Below are 17,417 nucleotides of genomic sequence, written 5' to 3'. Positions count from 1 at the left end.
ACCCGTCTGCAATTGATGCGTCGTTTATGGGGGCATATCTGTAGGTACAACACACACTTGAAGCAGGTGGGTTCTCCGAGTGCTAGGCCTATCTTTGTAAGGCAGAAGCATCACGGTGCTTGCGTGCTGTACGGCGAGCTCGACGAAGCCAGACCGGATTTCGTTATTCCTGACTAATGCCAAGTCTAGGAGGCTATCCCGACCCGATGACAGAACTGGGGGGAGTCACTGTACTATACTCGAAGGATACAAAACGACAGGGAGCGGCGAGCGCTAGAACTCACTCACACCAAGCGCTCACAGTGCGGTGCTCACTATAGCATCGTCATGTCTCCCACCGTCTACCTTGTGTCAGGCGCGAGTCGTGGCATTGGTATGTCTCTTTCTGTTCTGCGTACGGGGTGGCGTGCACGGCTGACATTTCATCTGCAGGACTTGCTATTGTGACATTGCTGGCCGCTCGCCCTGACGCCGTTGTCTTTGCCGGTGCTCGCGAGCCCGCTGGGGCTACTGAGCTTCGGGAGCTCGCAGAAGCGCATCCCGACCGTTTTCACGTCGTCAAGCTCATCTCGCCGGACAAGGCCAACAACATCGTGATCGCAGAGGAAATCAAGCGCGTCGCGGGGCGGCTCGATGTTGTGATCGCGAACGCAGCCGTCGCCGACGTCTTCGACTCAGCCCTCGAGCTACGGACAGATGATATGATCAGGCACTTCGAGGTGCGGTACGAGATGTCCTCTTTATTGATAGCGGCATTTATCGTGCTACGTGCAATACAAAACTGACCGGAATTCCCAGGTCAATACCAATGGCCCTCTCGTCCTGTTCCAGGCGACGTACCAGCTCCTGAAAGAGAGCAAGACGCCTAAGTTCGTAGCCATCTCCTCCGGATTTGGCAGCATTGCGAATGCGGGCCAGACCTCGATGCTCATGTACCCCTACGGCGCGTCCAAGGCCGCCCTTAACTGGGTTGTGCGTAAGCTCCATCGCGACTTCCCCGAATTTGGTCAGTTCTCATTCGTTCCCTTGTATTCGTGTACGCTCCTTGCTTTCCAAATCCCGTCGCTTACCAGCCTTGCAGTCATTTTCCCCATAAGCCCGGGTACCGTCGCGACCGACGGGGCGCGACAGGCGTACGACAAGACTCCGGGAATCGAGCAATTGCTCGCTGCTTTCCCTCCTATTTCTGCAGAAGAGAGTGCACGTGGTGTCCTCGAGCAAATCGACGTCGCGACCAGGGAGACGCACGGCGGGCAGTTTGTGGACTACACCGGCCTCGGCAAGTGGGACTGGTAGAAGCGAGGAGTGACATGCTGGTAAGCCAGCCATAGTGATGTCGCAATGATAGCCATAGCATGTTGTAAAGATAACTTCTGTACCATGATTCCCCGCAATAGCAAGAATAACGCCTGAATACCTACAAAAATGATCTACATGATAAAGATACAGAGAGCACACGACCGATAGTATAGCAGCCCGAGACCCATGCGGATTGTCTAGCGATACACCCATGCAAAGTACAATGTAGAAATAGCGATGCCGATGTGGAGGAGCTAGGGTGATGATGATGATGATGATGTGTACTCAATTGATGAGTACGATGCGAGGAAGATGCGATGAAGGGCTCGTCCCTAGACGCCTGAAGCAGTTGGCGTCAAGTCTTGATCCGGGATCATGTCCACCATTGCCATTCTTTGACGGCCATCGCGGTCGATGCGAGCCACGACATCCGCCAGTCTATATGCTGCAGGCGAGGACATCAGCCCATAATCATCGACGACAAAGGCAAGCCACTCATGGAAACTCACGCTTAATGAACACCTCGTCCATCCCTACCGCCAGCGCCGCGTCGACCTGGCCCTGTCTCGCGTTGCCCGTGATCGCGAAGATTGGCATCTTTGGCGGCGGAAGCTTGCCCTCTTCCTCGAGCGCGCGAATCCGCGATGTCGCTTCGAGGCCGTCCCTTCAAGACAGTTTAGTGTCGAGAACGTCGAAGGCACATAATGTACGCACATAACAGGCATCTCCAAGTCCATCAGTACGACGGATGGATAGGGCTGCGATGCGGTCGCCAATGCGCCCTCCTCGAGAAGTTGCAACGCTGCACACCATTCAAGTTAGCATTTTTCGTTAGTCTTTGGTGGGGTGAAGATAGCTTACCTTGCAGTCCGTGATTAGCTGTATCGACCAGAAAGCCCGCCTTCTCTAACTGCCGACGGAGCAGTCTCTGGTTCACAGCCTAAGATGCGGAGCCGCCGGTTAGCAAGTCAAATCACGAGCGCACTGATCCAGACGCACATTATCCTCAACCACTAGCACGTGCAACGACGTGCGCTCAACAGGGTCGCCCCCATGCCGAGGAGCGGAAGACTCCTGGCGATGGCGCTCCTCGCGCTCCGATTCTTGCCGCCGCCCCGCCTCTTCTTCCTTCTGGCGCACCTCTGGCCTCTTGAGTATCATGTCCGGATCCAGATCCGGACTCGCGACAACCGGGACGCTCAGCAGCTTCTCGTTCAGCACGTCGGCCTTTAACTCGGATTTCAGGTTGGTTCCGTTGCTCAGCCCCTGCCGCGCGCCGACTTCGACCTCAGGTGTACTCTGCGTCCCATTCCGCTTCTCTGCATGGTGCAGGATAACGTCCGACGTCGTCCGCGATATACCGGGACGCGGCGAGATGGAGCCCGTCCGTTCAAAGCGATCCGAGCTGCGCTTCGCGTATGCGGAGAACGCGCTGGGTGCCGGCGGTGCAAGGCGAGCTTCAATGAAGAACAGAAAGGAGGCGCCCTTGCCCGCTTCTCCGTCGAACTTGATGGCGCCGCCTTGTAGTTCGGCAAGCTTCCGGCAGAGGTATAAGCCTGCAAGGAGCACCGTGAGCAGTGAGAACGTCATGATTGAGACCGACAACGAACCAAGCCCGGTACCACCCATGCTGGAGGACCGTCGGCCAGCCGTCTGTACCGCCTGCACGTCATTGAAGCGCGTAAAAAGACGAGCTTGATCCTCGACGGGAATCCCCGGACCCGTGTCAGAGATATGGAAGGTGAGCCATAGATGAGTGGGGTCCACGTTCTCCTCTGAAGCATGACGAGAATGAACTGCTAATGCGAAGGGACGGCGCAATTCCAGAGACATTTCAATGGTAATTTCGCGCTTGCCCTCCCAAGACCTGGTATGGCGTCAATAAAAGCCCATCGAAAAAATCCTTGCAAACAACTCACTCTAGCACTCGGCACGAATTCGATCTGGGCACAACGTGAGCGCGAGCGCTTGATATAGCTTTGCAAAGCAGCGACATACATTAGGTTGACAAGAATTTGGCATAACCTTGTTGGATCAGCCACAATCCTCGTCTCGGCATCGACGCCTTCCGGCTTGAGCAAGAACTTGATATTCTGCGTTTCCGCCTGGACCGAGAACATAGCCAACGTACTTCGCATCTCATCCATGAGATGGAACATCGTGGGCTTCATGCTCAGCAGATTCCTGGGTTAAACTCAGTATGGAAAGCAATCGAGCTAGCGGGGCTACTTACGAATCGAGTCGCGAGACGACAAGGATGTCGCTGGCGATGATGGTCTGGTGACGAGCACAAAGTTCAACCGATGCGACCGCATGGCTGGCATCCTGCAACTCTGTTTCGCTTTCGTCCATCTGGAATCCGGGTTAGAGCGAGCTGTGCTACGAACCGTAAGGGTAACTCACTAGCTTCTTCAGCCGTGATCCCGAGAGGGGCAGACCTGTCTTTATTGATACGAAGACCTCTTGCATGATGTCGTTCAATCGCACAATTGAACCTGACAGCAGATCCGCGCTCTGCAAAATCGCGGAGAGAGGATTCCGCAGTTCGTGCGATACTAAAGTTTGTTAGCTCAGTACGCAGAGAAGAAGATACTCGGCGGTTTGACATACCAATGTCGATAAACGCTTCCTGTAGACGCCTTTGCCTGACAGCCTCGTCTGCCTTCGCACGCTCAGTATCCAACTGCTGCGCGAGGAACCGCCGTTGCTCGGTCTGATCGGTCAGCGTTGCCACTGAAATGGTATGAGCACATATGAAAGCGGGACAAAATACCAGAACTCACACAATCCGCCAGACGCAGACGGTATAATTTCCGCAAAGACATTCTTGTCGTCAACGAAGCTACCGTGTACACTTTAGTGAACTACATTTGAACCAATCACTGCACTCACAGGAAATCGAAGCGCGCCGTTACACCGTTCGCGAGGACGTCTAACCAGTGCTCGCGCACAATGGCCTGATGTTGCGGAGCAACCCTGGAGTTGTGTGAGTCGCGCGATATCCACTTCGTGCAAAATATTGCACTCACATATCCACAAAGACTTCCAGGCGCAGGGGTAGCACCTTCGGCAAGCCCGTGAGCGTGAAGAAACGCTCGTTCTGCGGCACCATCAGCACACCTGCGATGGGAATCAGCAATTATGCTTACCGCGTACGTGATCAGCTCTCGGTCGTCTTCGTCGGTCTCAAACAACGCGACAGGCGCCAGCTCGCTCATACGTCGATATCGCTGTTGAGCACTGTCGAGGGCAGCTGTTCTCTGTTCGACCAGCCGCTCGAGCTCCTGCTTCTGTCGTAAGGCCTGCAGCCGCGTCTCGACACGCTGAGTGAGCTCTGTGGCACTGAAGGGCTTGGGGAAAGGTTATATCAGCCAGTCCCTCACAGACTTCGGAAGAGCGAACAGACCTTGAGTAGATAGTCTACTGGTCCGTGCAGCAATCCATCCACACGAGCATCGCCCTCCTGCCCAGTGCGTGCGGTGAGTACGATAGCGGGCATGGCCTGGATACTAGAGTCGTGATGATGCGTGAGTGTACGAAGAAGCTCTGCGCCGTTCATGCGAGGCACTGCGTAATAGCGTTAGTCGAAGATCATCCCAAAACATCCTGCTCGATGCACTCACTCATCATATCCGTCACCAGCAAGTCTGGCGGCTTCTCCGACGACTCAATGTACTCCAGCGCAGCCATGCCGTCCGGCACGGTAACCACCTCCTGCACGATGCCCCTCAGGATCGAGTGGATGTACTGCCGCGCATCCTGTTCACGAAATCACATCAGCTCTGATCCTACCGTGTCCTCACTCTACGCGCACCTCATCGTCCTCCGTCAGCAGCACCTTGAACGGCTGCAGCTGCGCCCCCTTCTCCCCCTCCCCGACCACACCCGCCGAACTTTGGCTCGTCGAGTCCGCCGAGTCCTCCGCGAGCCAACCGCCGGCATCGGTCGCCAGCCGCGCCATGTGTTCGGTACTCATATGCTCGTGTGACGCCTCCTCGTGTTCGACGCCCTCTTGCGGAAGGTGCTTGTCCCCGAGCGGGAGACGCACCATGAACGCCGACCCCCGTCCAAGGTCGCTGGTCACGTCAATGCGGCCTCCGTGTAGCTTGACGAGCTCGGAGGTTAGCGCGAGGCCGATGCCCGTGCCCTCGACGGAACGCCCCTCGGAGGACTCCACGCGGTGGAAGCGGTCCAAGACGCGGCCGACGTGGTCGGAAGGGATGCCGCAGCCCGAGTCCTCTACTCGTAGGATGGCCTCCGTCGAGGTATACCTCAGATTGACATTGATGAAGCTGCGACGACAGTCAGCCAGGCATTTCGAGAATTTTGACTACAATGCATACCCTTTCTTGGTGTATTTGAGCGCGTTTGACAACAAGTTGAAGACAATCTTCTCCCAAAGGAAGACGTCAATAAAGACCATCTTTCCGTCCTGGTCCTCGCAGTTGACATTGAATGCTGGGTGGAGCAGTTCATCAGTGACTAGTGGAAGCAGCCTATACCTATCCACTCACTCAACCCCGCGCGCTCGATACCAGAGCGAAACAAAGACGCCATATCCGCGGTTACTGATCCCAGCTTCACAGGACGGTAGTGCGCCTGCGAGAGGCGTGTCAGACGGTCAAGTTACCAGATAGATTGTCCACGCACCTGCAGTTTCCTCGCCTCTGCGCTCGAGAATAACATCAGGCTATTCACTAAGCGCAACAATCGCTTGCTAGCCCTGTCAATGAACCTAAAGCGCGTCCGTGCCAGCGGATCGAGCTTCTCCGCACGCAGAGCATCCTCGCAAGGCCCGCGAATGAGCGTGAGGGGCGTCCGAAGCTCATGCGAGACATTCTGGAAGAACACTGTCTTTGCCCGATCCAGCGCCCTGAGCTCCTCCGCGCGCTGTATCTGCTGCTCAAACGCGAGCGTCGCCGCATAGCTCGCGCTCAGGTTCTTCACAAGTGTCGCGTGGAAGTTGGCATAGCGCCCCGCATATGGCCTCCGCGTATTCAGTCCTAGCACAAGTACGCCAATGAGACCTCCGTCGGGTGAAGTCAGGGGCATGACGACGGCGTCCCCGGGCGGGTCGCCCCAGGCTCTGTTACGTGCATATTCGGCCCACGTGCGGCCAGCGTCGTCGTCCTTGCCTTCGTCCACAGGAAAGGGATTGGCCGCGCGTATGGGCACGCGTGATATGCAGGCCTCGGCAAAGGGCCACGGCATGCCCTCGCCAGTCGTAGAGAGCAGCTCGATGACCTCAGGTGCTGCCGGATGTTCCTTTGGTATACCGACCGCCTCCTTAAGCTGAAGACGGATGGGGGATATTGTCGAGCGCATCGACGACGATGAAGAGGAGCGCGAGGACGAAGACTGCCCTGAGGGAGAGTCGCACGCCGCAGGCTCCGCGGCACTAGCAGCATAGCACATGAAGTACGGGAAGTCGTACTGATTGTCGGTGAAAGCTTCTGTGAGCGCGGGCCAAAACTCGGCCGTGGTCTGCGCAAGGGAGGTGCACTCGGCAACACGGCGGACGGTGTGCATGCGGCGCTCGGACAGAACCTTGTCAGTGGTTTCCATACAGCTAGGGGGAGGGGGAATGAGTGAGGTAAGTTCATAGATGTGGGGAACCAACGAACTTGTTGATGATACCGCCAACGCTGCCGTCTTCGACTTGGATGGGGAGGTACGACCAACTGGCGGGACGGTCAGGTGGTGACGAGGATTGAGTGTGCGAGCACGCACGTAAAGTACGTCTCCAGGACGGGTGGGTCGTCTTCGGTCGATTCAGGCGTAACGAGAATTGGGCTGTGGAAGCTCGCGGTCTGCTCCTCCGTGACGCGCGACTCGAAGAGTACGAGATCGTCGACGCGGCCGACGAGCTGGGATGGTCTGTCAGCGATGAGCCATATGCCTATACGATGAGGAGGGAGAAGGAATATCGTTCGTCTGCGGCACGGCACGGGATCGTTGCGCGGACTCAATAGGGACTTGGCGTGCGCCCTCCATGCAGGACCCATGTCAGGATTTTCGCGAAGCAGTCCGTACACACAGAGCCTTTCCTATGCATCCATGTGTAGTTGTAGAGGAAAGGAGGTCTGCATTCATGATACAGAGTGATTCTGACGGCAACGAGCGCCATGGACCAAGGGAGGGGGAGGGGGTACTTCTCGTACTTCGCGCCCATGCACGACGCTGCTGAGGCGAGCTCCCTCCTCCCCCCTCCCGCACGCAGCCCGTGTCGCGTACGATATAGTCGCCTCGTGGGGACTACTCACCTTGCCATTGTACACCTGATCGCAATGCTTTGAGAATGTATCCCAGAGTTCGTGGAATGCTACTCTGCCTGGCCTTCCCTAAGAATTCGTGAGCAAGCAATTCAGCTCGAGATATGCACCACGCACCATGAGATGGGGATGCTTTGCCCCTGATATCTGCGCCCAAGCATCATTGTAGAGTACGGTCTTCTCCGGACCCCAAAACATGCATGACTGAGAGGGGTTAACGAGCATAAGGGCGACGACGGTCTTGAGGGACTGCGGCCATTCCGTGATGGGACCGAGGGGCGTGCTAGCCCAGTCGAAGGAGAGCAGGTACTTCGCGACGGGCTTCTCGCGCACTTCGGGGGCGAAGGCGAGGAGGATAACCCCCGCGGGTGGTGTCGGCTCGTCGTCGCACATGATGGCCCTGGCGTCGTCACCGCGAGCGGGGGAGGGATCGAACACGTCGAGAACGACGGAGAAGAAAGGGAAATAGTTTGCGAAGAAATGGGAGAAGAAGAGTCCGCCACCGTCTGATGATCGCTGATGCTGCGCTTTCTGCTTCCGTCCCTCACTCGTCGCCCTCACAGATTGTTCCTCTTCAAGAGTCGGTCATGTACCCTTCTTCGCTGAGAAGAAGCCTACTTCTTTCAGACCTGTGTAAAAGAATGCGATACGCAGATCACTGTGCGACAGTCGCGCCCTCCCCCTGCTTCCCCCCATTCGGTTGCGGGGTCTTTCATTCACCAAGCGTGCATCATTGGAGACGTGTGGAGAGATTCAGAGATGTCGGATTGAATTGAAGGCACGAACTCTGCAAGTTCAGCCGAAATGGAAGTCATTGTTTCCATATTAGGCAGGTATTGTACTTCACCACATACAAGCCTGACGCAAACCTCACGATGAAATATTCGAATGAAGCCAGCAAGATATATTCTTGTCAAGGATATCTCGATCTTACTCGGCTCAAGGCCTTGAGCAGCTCCGAGCCGCAGTGCAACTCGCTCAACGCCACACCGCGCTGCTGCAATCTGCGTGCAACATACAAAGCATCGTCCATGAGACATCGCCTCAGGAGAAAGGCGTCTTGATCTTCCATCGAGTTCTGTCCTCGGTTCACAGTCACATAGTGTCCGTGACTCACGGTCTGATAATGTCCTTGGTTCGCAATGGAGCGGTGTCCTTGACCCGGACATTCAGTCGTATTATATCCTTGCTCCCGGTCAGTCACATTCCTCTCACTCTCGGAATCGATTCGGTGGACGATCATTGTACAGTCGTACACGAACGCTCGCGCGTTATGGTCTTCCAGATCGGCCAAGTAGGCCAGCCAAATATTCCGTCGTTCGTTTTGGCGGTCGCGCGAGTCTCCGCTGAGTGGGCAGTCAGGGCTCGAGCGTGGTCGCAGGTCCCCACTGGGAGGTTGAGATGGGTATCGTCTTTCATAATGGGTATGGGTTGTATCTCCTTGTCGATTCATCGGTGCGTCCTCGGGACGTTCATCGCGGCGACCCTCACCGCACTGAACCAGATAGTGCGCAAGGCATTCAAAAGCAAGTTGAGAGGCTTCGCGAGCCTCTCGTCGTTGGGGAGCTGGCGTGTCATGCGCATGCGCAGAGGTCTGCGCATCATAGTACGCAGGAGCGTTCCTCTGCCGAGGGTTCCACGCAACATACGCCACCAAGGCGACCAGAACCGCCGGACTCGACACCAAAGGCGCGGAGCGGCACACGTGTGGGACCACCGTGTCGGGGCTGCGCTTCATCCAAGCGATGAGGAAGTTGAAGATGCGTGTGATGTTGGGGGGAGGGTGTGGGGTGTCCGCGTGCGAGATACGGGCGACGGTAGGAATTGGGTGGCGAGCAACATCCGGATGCGAGTGCCGATTCAGAGTGTTAGAGTGAGCGCTTGCATGAGAGGAGTTGTCGGAGTAGAAGACGGTGCTGGCAGCAGGGGAGGTCGAGCCACCGGTGCGCAAGGGAGAACTCCTTGCGTGTGATGCGTCAGATCTTGCGTGAGGAACAGCCTGAGAGCCGCCGGGGTGCGAAGGGCTGCTAACGTGCGCGTTGGCAGCGTCACCCTCCGCTCGAGCGACAATATCGCTCGCCAGCCTCACCACCTTCCCAACTTGATCCAGCTTCTCCAAAACGTCGGCCATAATCTCCAACCCCGTCCTCCTTTCCATCGTCGTCGACGCAAACCGGCGATGCACCGATGCGCTGTCCGGAGCACAAGCACTAGCGCAGAGCTTGTGTGCCGCTTCACTCCGATAACCATCTCGGTGGGTGTATACGCCGTCGGAATCCATGGGTATACGCCTGGGATTGATGACACTCTGCCGCGAATCCGTGGGTGTACGTTGAGAGCCTTCTGGTAACGAGAGCGGCGGTGCTTCCATTCTCCTGCTTGATCTTGCTACACCTGCGCTTGCATCTCTCCTTGTCCTTTCCCTCACGTCCCCACTCAATCTCTCAGCCACTGTCGCATCCTCCTTACAGTCCTCATCCACTAATACGCCGACCATCACTTTTACCAGCCTTGCCACCACTCGCGCCATGTCCGTATTAGATTGCACGATACACAATACACCCGAGCGGTTGAGCATCCTCTCGAATTGTAGCAGACACTGAACGAAGCGCACGGGGCACCGTATATTGCCGTTGCGCGCTAGACGATCGGGGAGGGCGCTCTCAAGGTTTTTGAGGATGCCGTCCGACATGAAGGGAAGCGGTGTGGAAAGAGGGATGGCGAAGTACGCGTCAAAGCTTCAGGATTGTTGTACGAGGCGCGAGAGTCGGCGGGGTGAACGACGAGATGCGCACGGAGTGCAGCGCACGCCTGCGAGGAATTATGAGAAGCAAGTCGCGTACGGTCGTATACTGCACAACGCACCGAGGCGATCCCCGAGCTCTTCCCTCCGCAGTCGTTGTACTGTCCTCAGAATATGGCGACGGAGAGATTAGATGATACCGACTCGATAGTCGCTGCTATCTGCGAGCGGGAAGGATGCTGCGACCTGCTGACCTCGAAGCGCCAGTACTTACCGGTGCCACTCAACAGCAGCGCGCCTCGCGCATCAGCATCGCGCCGCGCTCTACAGCATTGCGTCGTCATCCGGCGGGCCAGCAGAGGGCGGGGAGATCAAGCGTGTTGATCTACGCAGAGCGTGCTTTCATTTCCGGCATGTTTTCGTAGTCGAAGGCATTCAGGCGTAGTCGAAGAGGCGCTAGCGTATTCATACTAGTCACCGGAGAATTAGGCTTCTACAGCATATCTGTCGGCAAAACCTACCCCTCCCAGACTTGGCAAGCAAGGCAATGCTGATGCCATGCTTTTCTATGTCGAGATGTAGTCGAGGTCATCAGGGAACGTGAGAGGACACGCCGAAAACATGAGGCGTTGAACAGCTCGAAGCGCCGCGGACTTGAATTTACGATGAGTCTTCATCTGAGTCGGAGCCGGTGAGTCCATGAGGTTGTAGAGTACGATTCCTCAAGTCACTCAAAGAGTATTTGGGGGAGAATACCGCAAATAGAGTGACGGGCCAGCCAGAAGATGAGAGAAGAGGAGCAGTACGAAAACGGACGTGAGAATATCCGCGCGGCAAAACCCGGATGCGCACGTGACATGTGTTGAAGTTCAACCGGCGACCGAACAATTGCTAACAATGCCCACTGTTTCCGCACCACGGCCAAAAACCAAAGGCACGCAGCCCTTGAGCATACATTTAATCCATAAGCCTCGATTCCTTTCCATTATATATGCCTATTGTCCCAAATACTCGCTCAAGCCACTCCAGAACTCGCATCTCGCCAGAAGTCCTGTCTCAGTACGCATGGGTTCGATGTACGGCTCGCCTGACTCAGTGACGTTAAAGAGAACCTCTTCGGGGCGGCCTTTTGACCAGGCTGGCCAGTTGACTTCACTCGCCTCTTCGCCTTCCAGGAGCACCGAGGCTGAAGCCACCTCTGCCCGCGCGACGCTCGAACGCCACTTCCACTCGAGCAACAGCGCCTTGAGGGTGTCGACGACCTGAGTGAAGAAGCCAGAGTCCCTCCTTCCCCATCGTGCAGACGGCCGCCCGTCGCGCGCGAAGCTCGTGAAGATTCCCGTGAATGCGTCGGCGAAGCTCTCGGAGGGCGGAAGGTGCGGGTAGACAGGATTACCGCGCAGGCTGGGTAGGGGTTTAGCATAATCGATGGTCTAGGAAGGTAGGGGAGATTGTGCCGAAGGTGGGAATGAGTCGAAGGCATGATGGCATGGATACTTACGACTTGAAGTAGTAGTTCACGTCATGCCCATGGCCCGCGGGCGCCACCGCTAGCGTGGCTTTGTAGAACTCCCTGAAGCCGGCCGAGGCGGCGTAGGACGGGCAGACGAAGACGGCTGTAGGAGATCACCATTGGGCTTTCGGTCCGTCAACTCGAGACCTCGATCAGCACGCACCCTCAGCGACGAGCGTCCTCTGCACCTCTTCCGGCGTGCCTAGCGGCCGGTAGATTTCGACCGCCTTCGCGACCCGCTCGGCGGGCAATGCAGGGAACCACCCGGAGACGAGATCGGCAAGCGGGAGGGAGGCGAGGGCGGGGCTGGTGAAGAAAGCGCCCTCGTTGGTGTTCGTGGTCGCGAGGAGTTCGTCCTAAGAGGAGGGGGTATATCAGCGGCGTGAATAATAGGAGAGGCGACGAGAACCCTCCGCGACCAGGAGCGAGAGCAGTTATACTCACCACGTTTGCGCGCCCCAGCGCGAGAGCTGCGAGTGGGCGCTGCCGTATGAGCTCTCCGTCGACCACGGGGAGGAAGGAGAAGGATCCGTAGAATTTGCCGGCGCAGACGGCGTAGGCGGCGGCGCGCAGGGTGGAGGCGTCAGTGGTGCGCAGGCAGGCGAGGGAGGAGCAGTTGGTCGCGCGGAGGATCGCGGCGTAGTCGTTCTATGAGTTGTGAAAGATTACCGATTGAAGGCACGAAAATGGATGGAGTGGACGCACCTCGACCACCGGATGATTATAGTCGTACTGAGGGAGCGCGCTGGAAGACGCGACCATGGCCTTGTGGAAGAGCGGCGGGTGGGTTTGCCCGCCGTTCGCGATGATGTGTTGGATGACGGAGCTGCCGCCCGCGGACTCGCCGAAGAGGGTCACGTCGTCGGGGTCGCCACCAAATTTAGCGATGTGCTCCTGGATCCACCGGAGAGCGAATTGCTGGTCCACTGGGGGAGGCGTCAATCAAGGCGGAAAAGGGGCAAGCAGGATGGCGGAGAGGGATATGGGTGAAGGTGAAAGGACTAACTCACACAATCCAGCATTCAGCACTCCCTCCTTCTTGACCTCTTCACCGGATAGGAAGCCGAAGACGTTCAGCCGGTACTGGATCACGGCGACGACGAAGTCGCCGTTGGAAGCGTCTACGAGGTCCTGCCCGTCGAAGATGTCTTGCCCGGTGTACCCGCGGATGCTTCCGACATTGAACCCGCCGCCGTGGATCCAGACGAGGACGGGTTTCTTTGGGCGAGCATCAAGAGGTGCGGTATGGCTGGCGCCCATATCTGCTGTTGTGAACACGCTGTATTACCGTGTGAGTATCGGGCCTCGCGATGGGACGTGTCGTGTGGTCCGGCTCACTTCAAGAACAGACAATCTTCCGAGAATGGCAGGTCAGAACTTGGCGGAGGCTCGAGGGGCGCGAAGCCGAAGCCAGTGCCGTAGCACATGGGTGGAAGGGTGTCTGCTTTGATGATTGAGGACTCGTCTGCTTCGCGAGCGGGTGGTTGTGGTGGGCGCCAGCGTAGGTGGCCTGCGAGGTAGAAGTCTGTGAGCGCCACATAATGCAGACCTTTAATTGTTTACCAGTGGGAGGTGCCGCATAACGAATACCCAAGAAGCGGTTCGTGCGAGTGCTTTCGTCGTAGACGCCCTCGTACTTCGCGTAGCCCAGGTCGATGACGGGTGGGAGAGGCTCCTCTACAGTGGTATTGGCCGCGGAGAGAAATATGTGCTGTGAGAGGCCGAGCGCCTCGTCGTCGACTGTCGCGCCGACACGCAGCGCGAGGAGCAGAGCGAAGATGGCGGTCTTTCCTGAAAACATTTTGGCCTTTCCTGAGAGCATTTTGGTCTGTCCCGAGAGCGTCTTCGCAGTATGTGGAGTGGCCAGTCGCGACCGTCAACACGCCCAGCTGCAATCACGCACTGGAGAGCACCGACCACTATGCCACCCGCGAGCGCTGGCATATTTATGACGGGTGAAAATGACGCACATTGCGTCCCCGCCGAGTCGGGTGCGACTCGGGGTCCCCAACGCGGGTGCGACTCGGGGTCCCCGACGCAGGTGCGACTCGGGGCCCCCGACGCGGAAAGGTCTCAGGATGGTCTTCGTGACTCCGAGTCCTCTGAAATGGGGACGAAAGCCGCCAAAGTCATGCGGAGAGAGATGGGAGGCGCCCGAGGTCGGAGGAGGGAGGGACTATAAGTAGGTAATTGGTGGTGATCGTGACGAGTATTGACGAATGTCAAGCTCAATCACAAGTCACTAAGGTCGTCAATCGGATGGCAGCCGTGAGCTTACTTTGGGGTAAGTAAGGAAGAGAGCAGCGTTGTCAAGTAACTCATTTCATGAAATCAACGCCAACATCGTGGGTTTGGTCAAGGTGCAGAGTCAGCACGTGCGCCCCACCCAACCACGTGCGCACACCATACTTGGTCAACATCACCAAATAAACCATTCTCTATCATTGAAGCCTTCCTTTCCCAGTTGGTCGCGTTGATGAATATTCATACAGATTTGCGAATTTCTTCCGGGTTGCCATATAGTACAGATGGAGCACTATCTAGATTTAGTATCGTTAGAGCGCGCGTGGCTGGGTCTGCGCAGACCGCGCGCGCGACCTGCTTTCCCTCCACCAGCACCGACGGGTCACGACCAAGCGTAAGGAGTCAAACCATCTCAAGTAGGAGCCAGAGTAATGGTATCTCCCTTCCTCTACACCTTCGCCTTCTCTGGTGCCTGTGCGGGGTTGAGGATGAAGTTGGTGCCCTTCTCGATGTTGATCGCCAACTCGGGCACTGCCGCCGCGACGAGGCTTGCCTCCTCGGGCGTGATGTTGCCAAGCGGCAGGATGCGCTTAACGCCTTCGGGCTGGGGGTGATGTCAGCGATCTTATTCCTCTCGCGAAGGGCACAATGAGATATAGGGAACGTGGTAGGAGCAGAAGAGAGGGACGATGAAAGCGGCATAGTGTCTAAATAGAACAGACAAGGTACTTACCCCAAGCTCGACATTCGACGAGAAGTACTCCAGATCGCGGCCAATCTCCTTCTTGATCGCGTCGCCTCCCGACTTGTCTGCGGAGAGGTGCACATACGTAGGCGCGACGATGCCCGACTTGCCGTTGATCGCGTCGATGACCTTGATGGCGAACTCGGCGCCCGCGTACGCCATGGAGAGCGTCGCGGACCCGGTACCGGCCTTCGCCTGCACGACCTCGTCGCCGCCGAACTGCACGCGCTTCACCAACGCATCGAACTCGTCCTTGGCGAGCCCGGCAGGGAGCGGGTGCGATGCCTGCGAGAAGAGGGGGACGATCGTGACGCCCGAGTGGCCGCCGACAACGGGGACGGTGACGCTCGACGCCTTGGAGAGGTCGCCGAGCTTCTCCGCGACGAAGGTGGACGCGCGCACGACGTCGAGGGTGGTGACGCCGAAGATGCGCTTCGGGTCGTAGACGCCGGCCTTCTTGAAGACCTCGGTGACGATGGGCACGGTCGAGTTGACGGGGTTGGAGATGACGAGGACGAAGGCCTTGGGTGCGTTGTTCGCGATGCCGACCGCGAGGTCGCGCACGATCCCCGCGTTGATCTGACACGTCGTGAGATTTGGGTCGAGACCAGCCCATTGACACGACATCACGCACCTTGAACAGATCGTCTCTGCGGGACGCAAACAAAGCCCAGTCAGCAATCGGCCCGCGGGGAAGCAGCGCCTGCGAAATTTATAGCTCACCGCGTCATCTGGGGAAGGATGGGTCAGTGCCTGGCAGAGCGAAAAGGACAGTCAAGTGGGGAACGTACACCAGGCTTCCTCGGGACACCTGCAGGGATGACGACGACGTCAGCGCCCTTGAGTGCTTTGCTGAGTCCATCGTCGTTGGGGAGGAAACCCTCGACCTTGGCGGGGGTGGAGATGTGGGAGAGATCGGCAGCGACGCCAGGCGTGTTGACGATATCGTAGAGAGCAAGCTGAAGGGCATTTTCAGCGCGCTTTTCGGAGTTCAAAAATCGCACAACGCACCTGCGTCACCGCCGGGTTCGTCTTCAAGAGCAGCGACAACGGCTGACCGATACCGCCTGATGTTTTCGTGTGAGTTGCCCATCGCACGGCACGACGCGCAGCCACGCACCTGCGGCACCAAGAACGACTGCCTTGACCATGATTTGAGATGAGGAATGTGATACGATGATGGGGGGAGGCAAGGTGGGGAAACACTGTCTGGGGCCCGCGTATATAAACGACCTATCCCCATTGGCTTTCCCATCAGTCGGCATCCCCGTTTGGCGCCCGCGGGACTCCGGACGCCGGGATTCACACAAGCGCGCGACGACTGGCGCAATCATCAACGGACCTGGCAAGGTGCACACCGCACCGAGCTCCTCGTCGCGATGACCAAGAGCTTCGCACCGATGCCGCAAGCCAACGTTCGTGCGCTATCCAAACGCTATCGCTGGCGCATCGCCTGTATTTCTTGCCCTGCGCGGACCGGAAGCTTGCGCGCCTCTTCATTTTGGGACCGTCGCCCGCGTCATCTGACCCGCGCAGTCCCCTGCACCCGATCCTCACCGACGGTGACAAGACGAGCGAGGGATTCCGAGGGCAGTCAGCTGCGAGGGCGCCCGAAGAGAGAGGGGTTCCGATGCCTATGCCTATTCTTCAAGATGGCTATTCATGCGCTCGGCTTCGACCGGACACGGTGGCGCGCTTGTGATATCCCACTCAAGAGACTGCGGCTATTGACCATCTCCTACAAGCTGGTTCGTAGGCTTGTGATAATCCAGACTGTTCAGAGGCGTCACTCTTAATCGACAAGGCAAATCAAGAGTCTCTGCGGCTCGAAGGATGGTGGCCATAAAGGGATCCACTGGCATCACTGCGCTGGAACACTCGCTTGGCATTCGCCTTCCTTTGGAACCACTGCGCCTTCGTATACCTACCGTCGCCTGCGTACGCATCGCCGTTGCCTGCGCGCAGATCGTCATCGTGCACCCTCCCAGCTGTCGCCCACGCCAAGCCGCCGACGCACCCTCTATCGCTGATCTTCAACCCACCTCGAGATCATCTCTAGTCAACTTTCGATCATCTTTGGCGCAATTGCACTGCTGCGCGCCCGCCCTCGCGCGTATCACCGCGCAGTGTCCGCTCTGTTTGTTCTTCGATTCTAACCACTATCCGTCTTGGCGGGGAACTTGACCTCACCCGCATCAAGGATCTGCTTGCTGCTGTGTCTCCGCAGTTTTTATGTCTAACCCCTCGTTGCATCCTCCTCTTTTTGGTGCATCTTCGGCGGCTCAACCTCAGCTGCTTAGTTTCAGAGTGCGTGCTCAAGAAGGTAGAGTGTTGTTTATGGCTTTCACGAGACAATGGAACGTTTGGCTCAAAGCGAGGGTCCAAAATCATAGGTTCTATGTAGAGCATAAGTAGGCGTGTACTACCCTTATTTCGGAAGATCACACTGGGGACGATGCGTATAGTCATTTTGTGTACGCAGCCAAGAGTCCTAACGCCACATAAAGCTGAATAGCACGTGGCAAGTTGTAGGTCCACCTGCATCAAACCCTAACACGGACAAATAACTTAGGAATCGTGGGGACCTCCCACGCGTAGGTT

General features: G+C 57.3%; 5 protein-coding genes across 5 annotated transcripts; 1 reads left to right on the top strand and 4 right to left on the bottom strand.

Annotated features, from left to right (window-relative positions):
• The first annotated feature begins 200 nt into the window (after positions 1-200).
• Positions 201-1,429, top strand: SCHCODRAFT_02072306 (NAD(P)-binding protein). The gene is made up of 4 exons (XM_003028323.2): positions 201-373; positions 433-719; positions 799-1,006; positions 1,082-1,429. The coding sequence occupies exons 1-4, from the start codon at positions 328-330 to the stop codon at positions 1,294-1,296; spliced, it is 756 nt and encodes a 251-aa protein (XP_003028369.1). The 5' UTR covers positions 201-327; the 3' UTR covers positions 1,297-1,429.
• On the bottom strand, positions 1,329-7,964 carry SCHCODRAFT_0258402 (putative histidine kinase; the record flags this gene model as incomplete). Its single annotated transcript, XM_003028039.1, has 25 exons — positions 1,329-1,744; positions 1,809-1,963; positions 2,014-2,101; positions 2,161-2,239; positions 2,299-2,855; positions 2,910-3,166; positions 3,219-3,242; positions 3,298-3,483; positions 3,533-3,651; positions 3,703-3,854; positions 3,910-4,032; positions 4,083-4,141; positions 4,192-4,275; positions 4,329-4,399; positions 4,449-4,649; positions 4,706-4,866; positions 4,923-5,058; positions 5,114-5,591; positions 5,643-5,757; positions 5,814-5,898; positions 5,950-6,868; positions 6,924-6,980; positions 7,030-7,166; positions 7,563-7,640; positions 7,689-7,964. The coding sequence occupies 25 exons, from the start codon at positions 7,962-7,964 to the stop codon at positions 1,632-1,634; spliced, it is 4,710 nt and encodes a 1,569-aa protein (XP_003028085.1). The 3' UTR covers positions 1,329-1,631.
• A 520-nt stretch (positions 7,965-8,484) lies between these two features.
• SCHCODRAFT_02671733 (uncharacterized protein) lies at positions 8,485-9,942 on the bottom strand (the record flags this gene model as incomplete). Its single annotated transcript, XM_003028038.2, has 1 exon — positions 8,485-9,942. The coding sequence occupies one exon, from the start codon at positions 9,940-9,942 to the stop codon at positions 8,485-8,487; it is 1,458 nt and encodes a 485-aa protein (XP_003028084.1).
• Positions 9,943-11,309: 1,367 nt separating this feature from the next.
• Positions 11,310-13,628, bottom strand: SCHCODRAFT_01160476 (alpha/beta-hydrolase; the record flags this gene model as incomplete). Its single annotated transcript, XM_003028037.2, has 9 exons — positions 11,310-11,464; positions 11,554-11,675; positions 11,816-11,930; positions 11,991-12,183; positions 12,272-12,475; positions 12,533-12,753; positions 12,838-13,076; positions 13,166-13,337; positions 13,391-13,628. The coding sequence occupies 9 exons, from the start codon at positions 13,626-13,628 to the stop codon at positions 11,310-11,312; spliced, it is 1,659 nt and encodes a 552-aa protein (XP_003028083.2).
• Positions 13,629-14,269: 641 nt separating this feature from the next.
• Positions 14,270-16,012, bottom strand: SCHCODRAFT_02638923 (malate dehydrogenase). Its single transcript, XM_003028036.2, has 7 exons — positions 15,937-16,012; positions 15,828-15,883; positions 15,608-15,775; positions 15,540-15,547; positions 15,451-15,466; positions 14,805-15,395; positions 14,270-14,675 (listed from the first exon to the last, which is right to left on the bottom strand). Exons 1-7 carry the CDS (start codon positions 15,965-15,967, stop codon positions 14,520-14,522), a joined length of 1,026 nt encoding a protein of 341 aa, XP_003028082.1. The 5' UTR covers positions 15,968-16,012; the 3' UTR covers positions 14,270-14,519.
• Positions 16,013-17,417: the final 1,405 nt, after the last annotated feature.

This window comes from Schizophyllum commune (genome assembly GCF_000143185.2).
Source record: "Schizophyllum commune H4-8 unplaced genomic scaffold SCHCOscaffold_11, whole genome shotgun sequence".
Lineage (NCBI taxonomy): Eukaryota > Fungi > Basidiomycota > Agaricomycetes > Agaricales > Schizophyllaceae > Schizophyllum > Schizophyllum commune.
The sequence above is the reverse complement of the archived record's forward strand: the minus strand, read 5'-3'. Positions and strand labels throughout refer to the sequence as shown.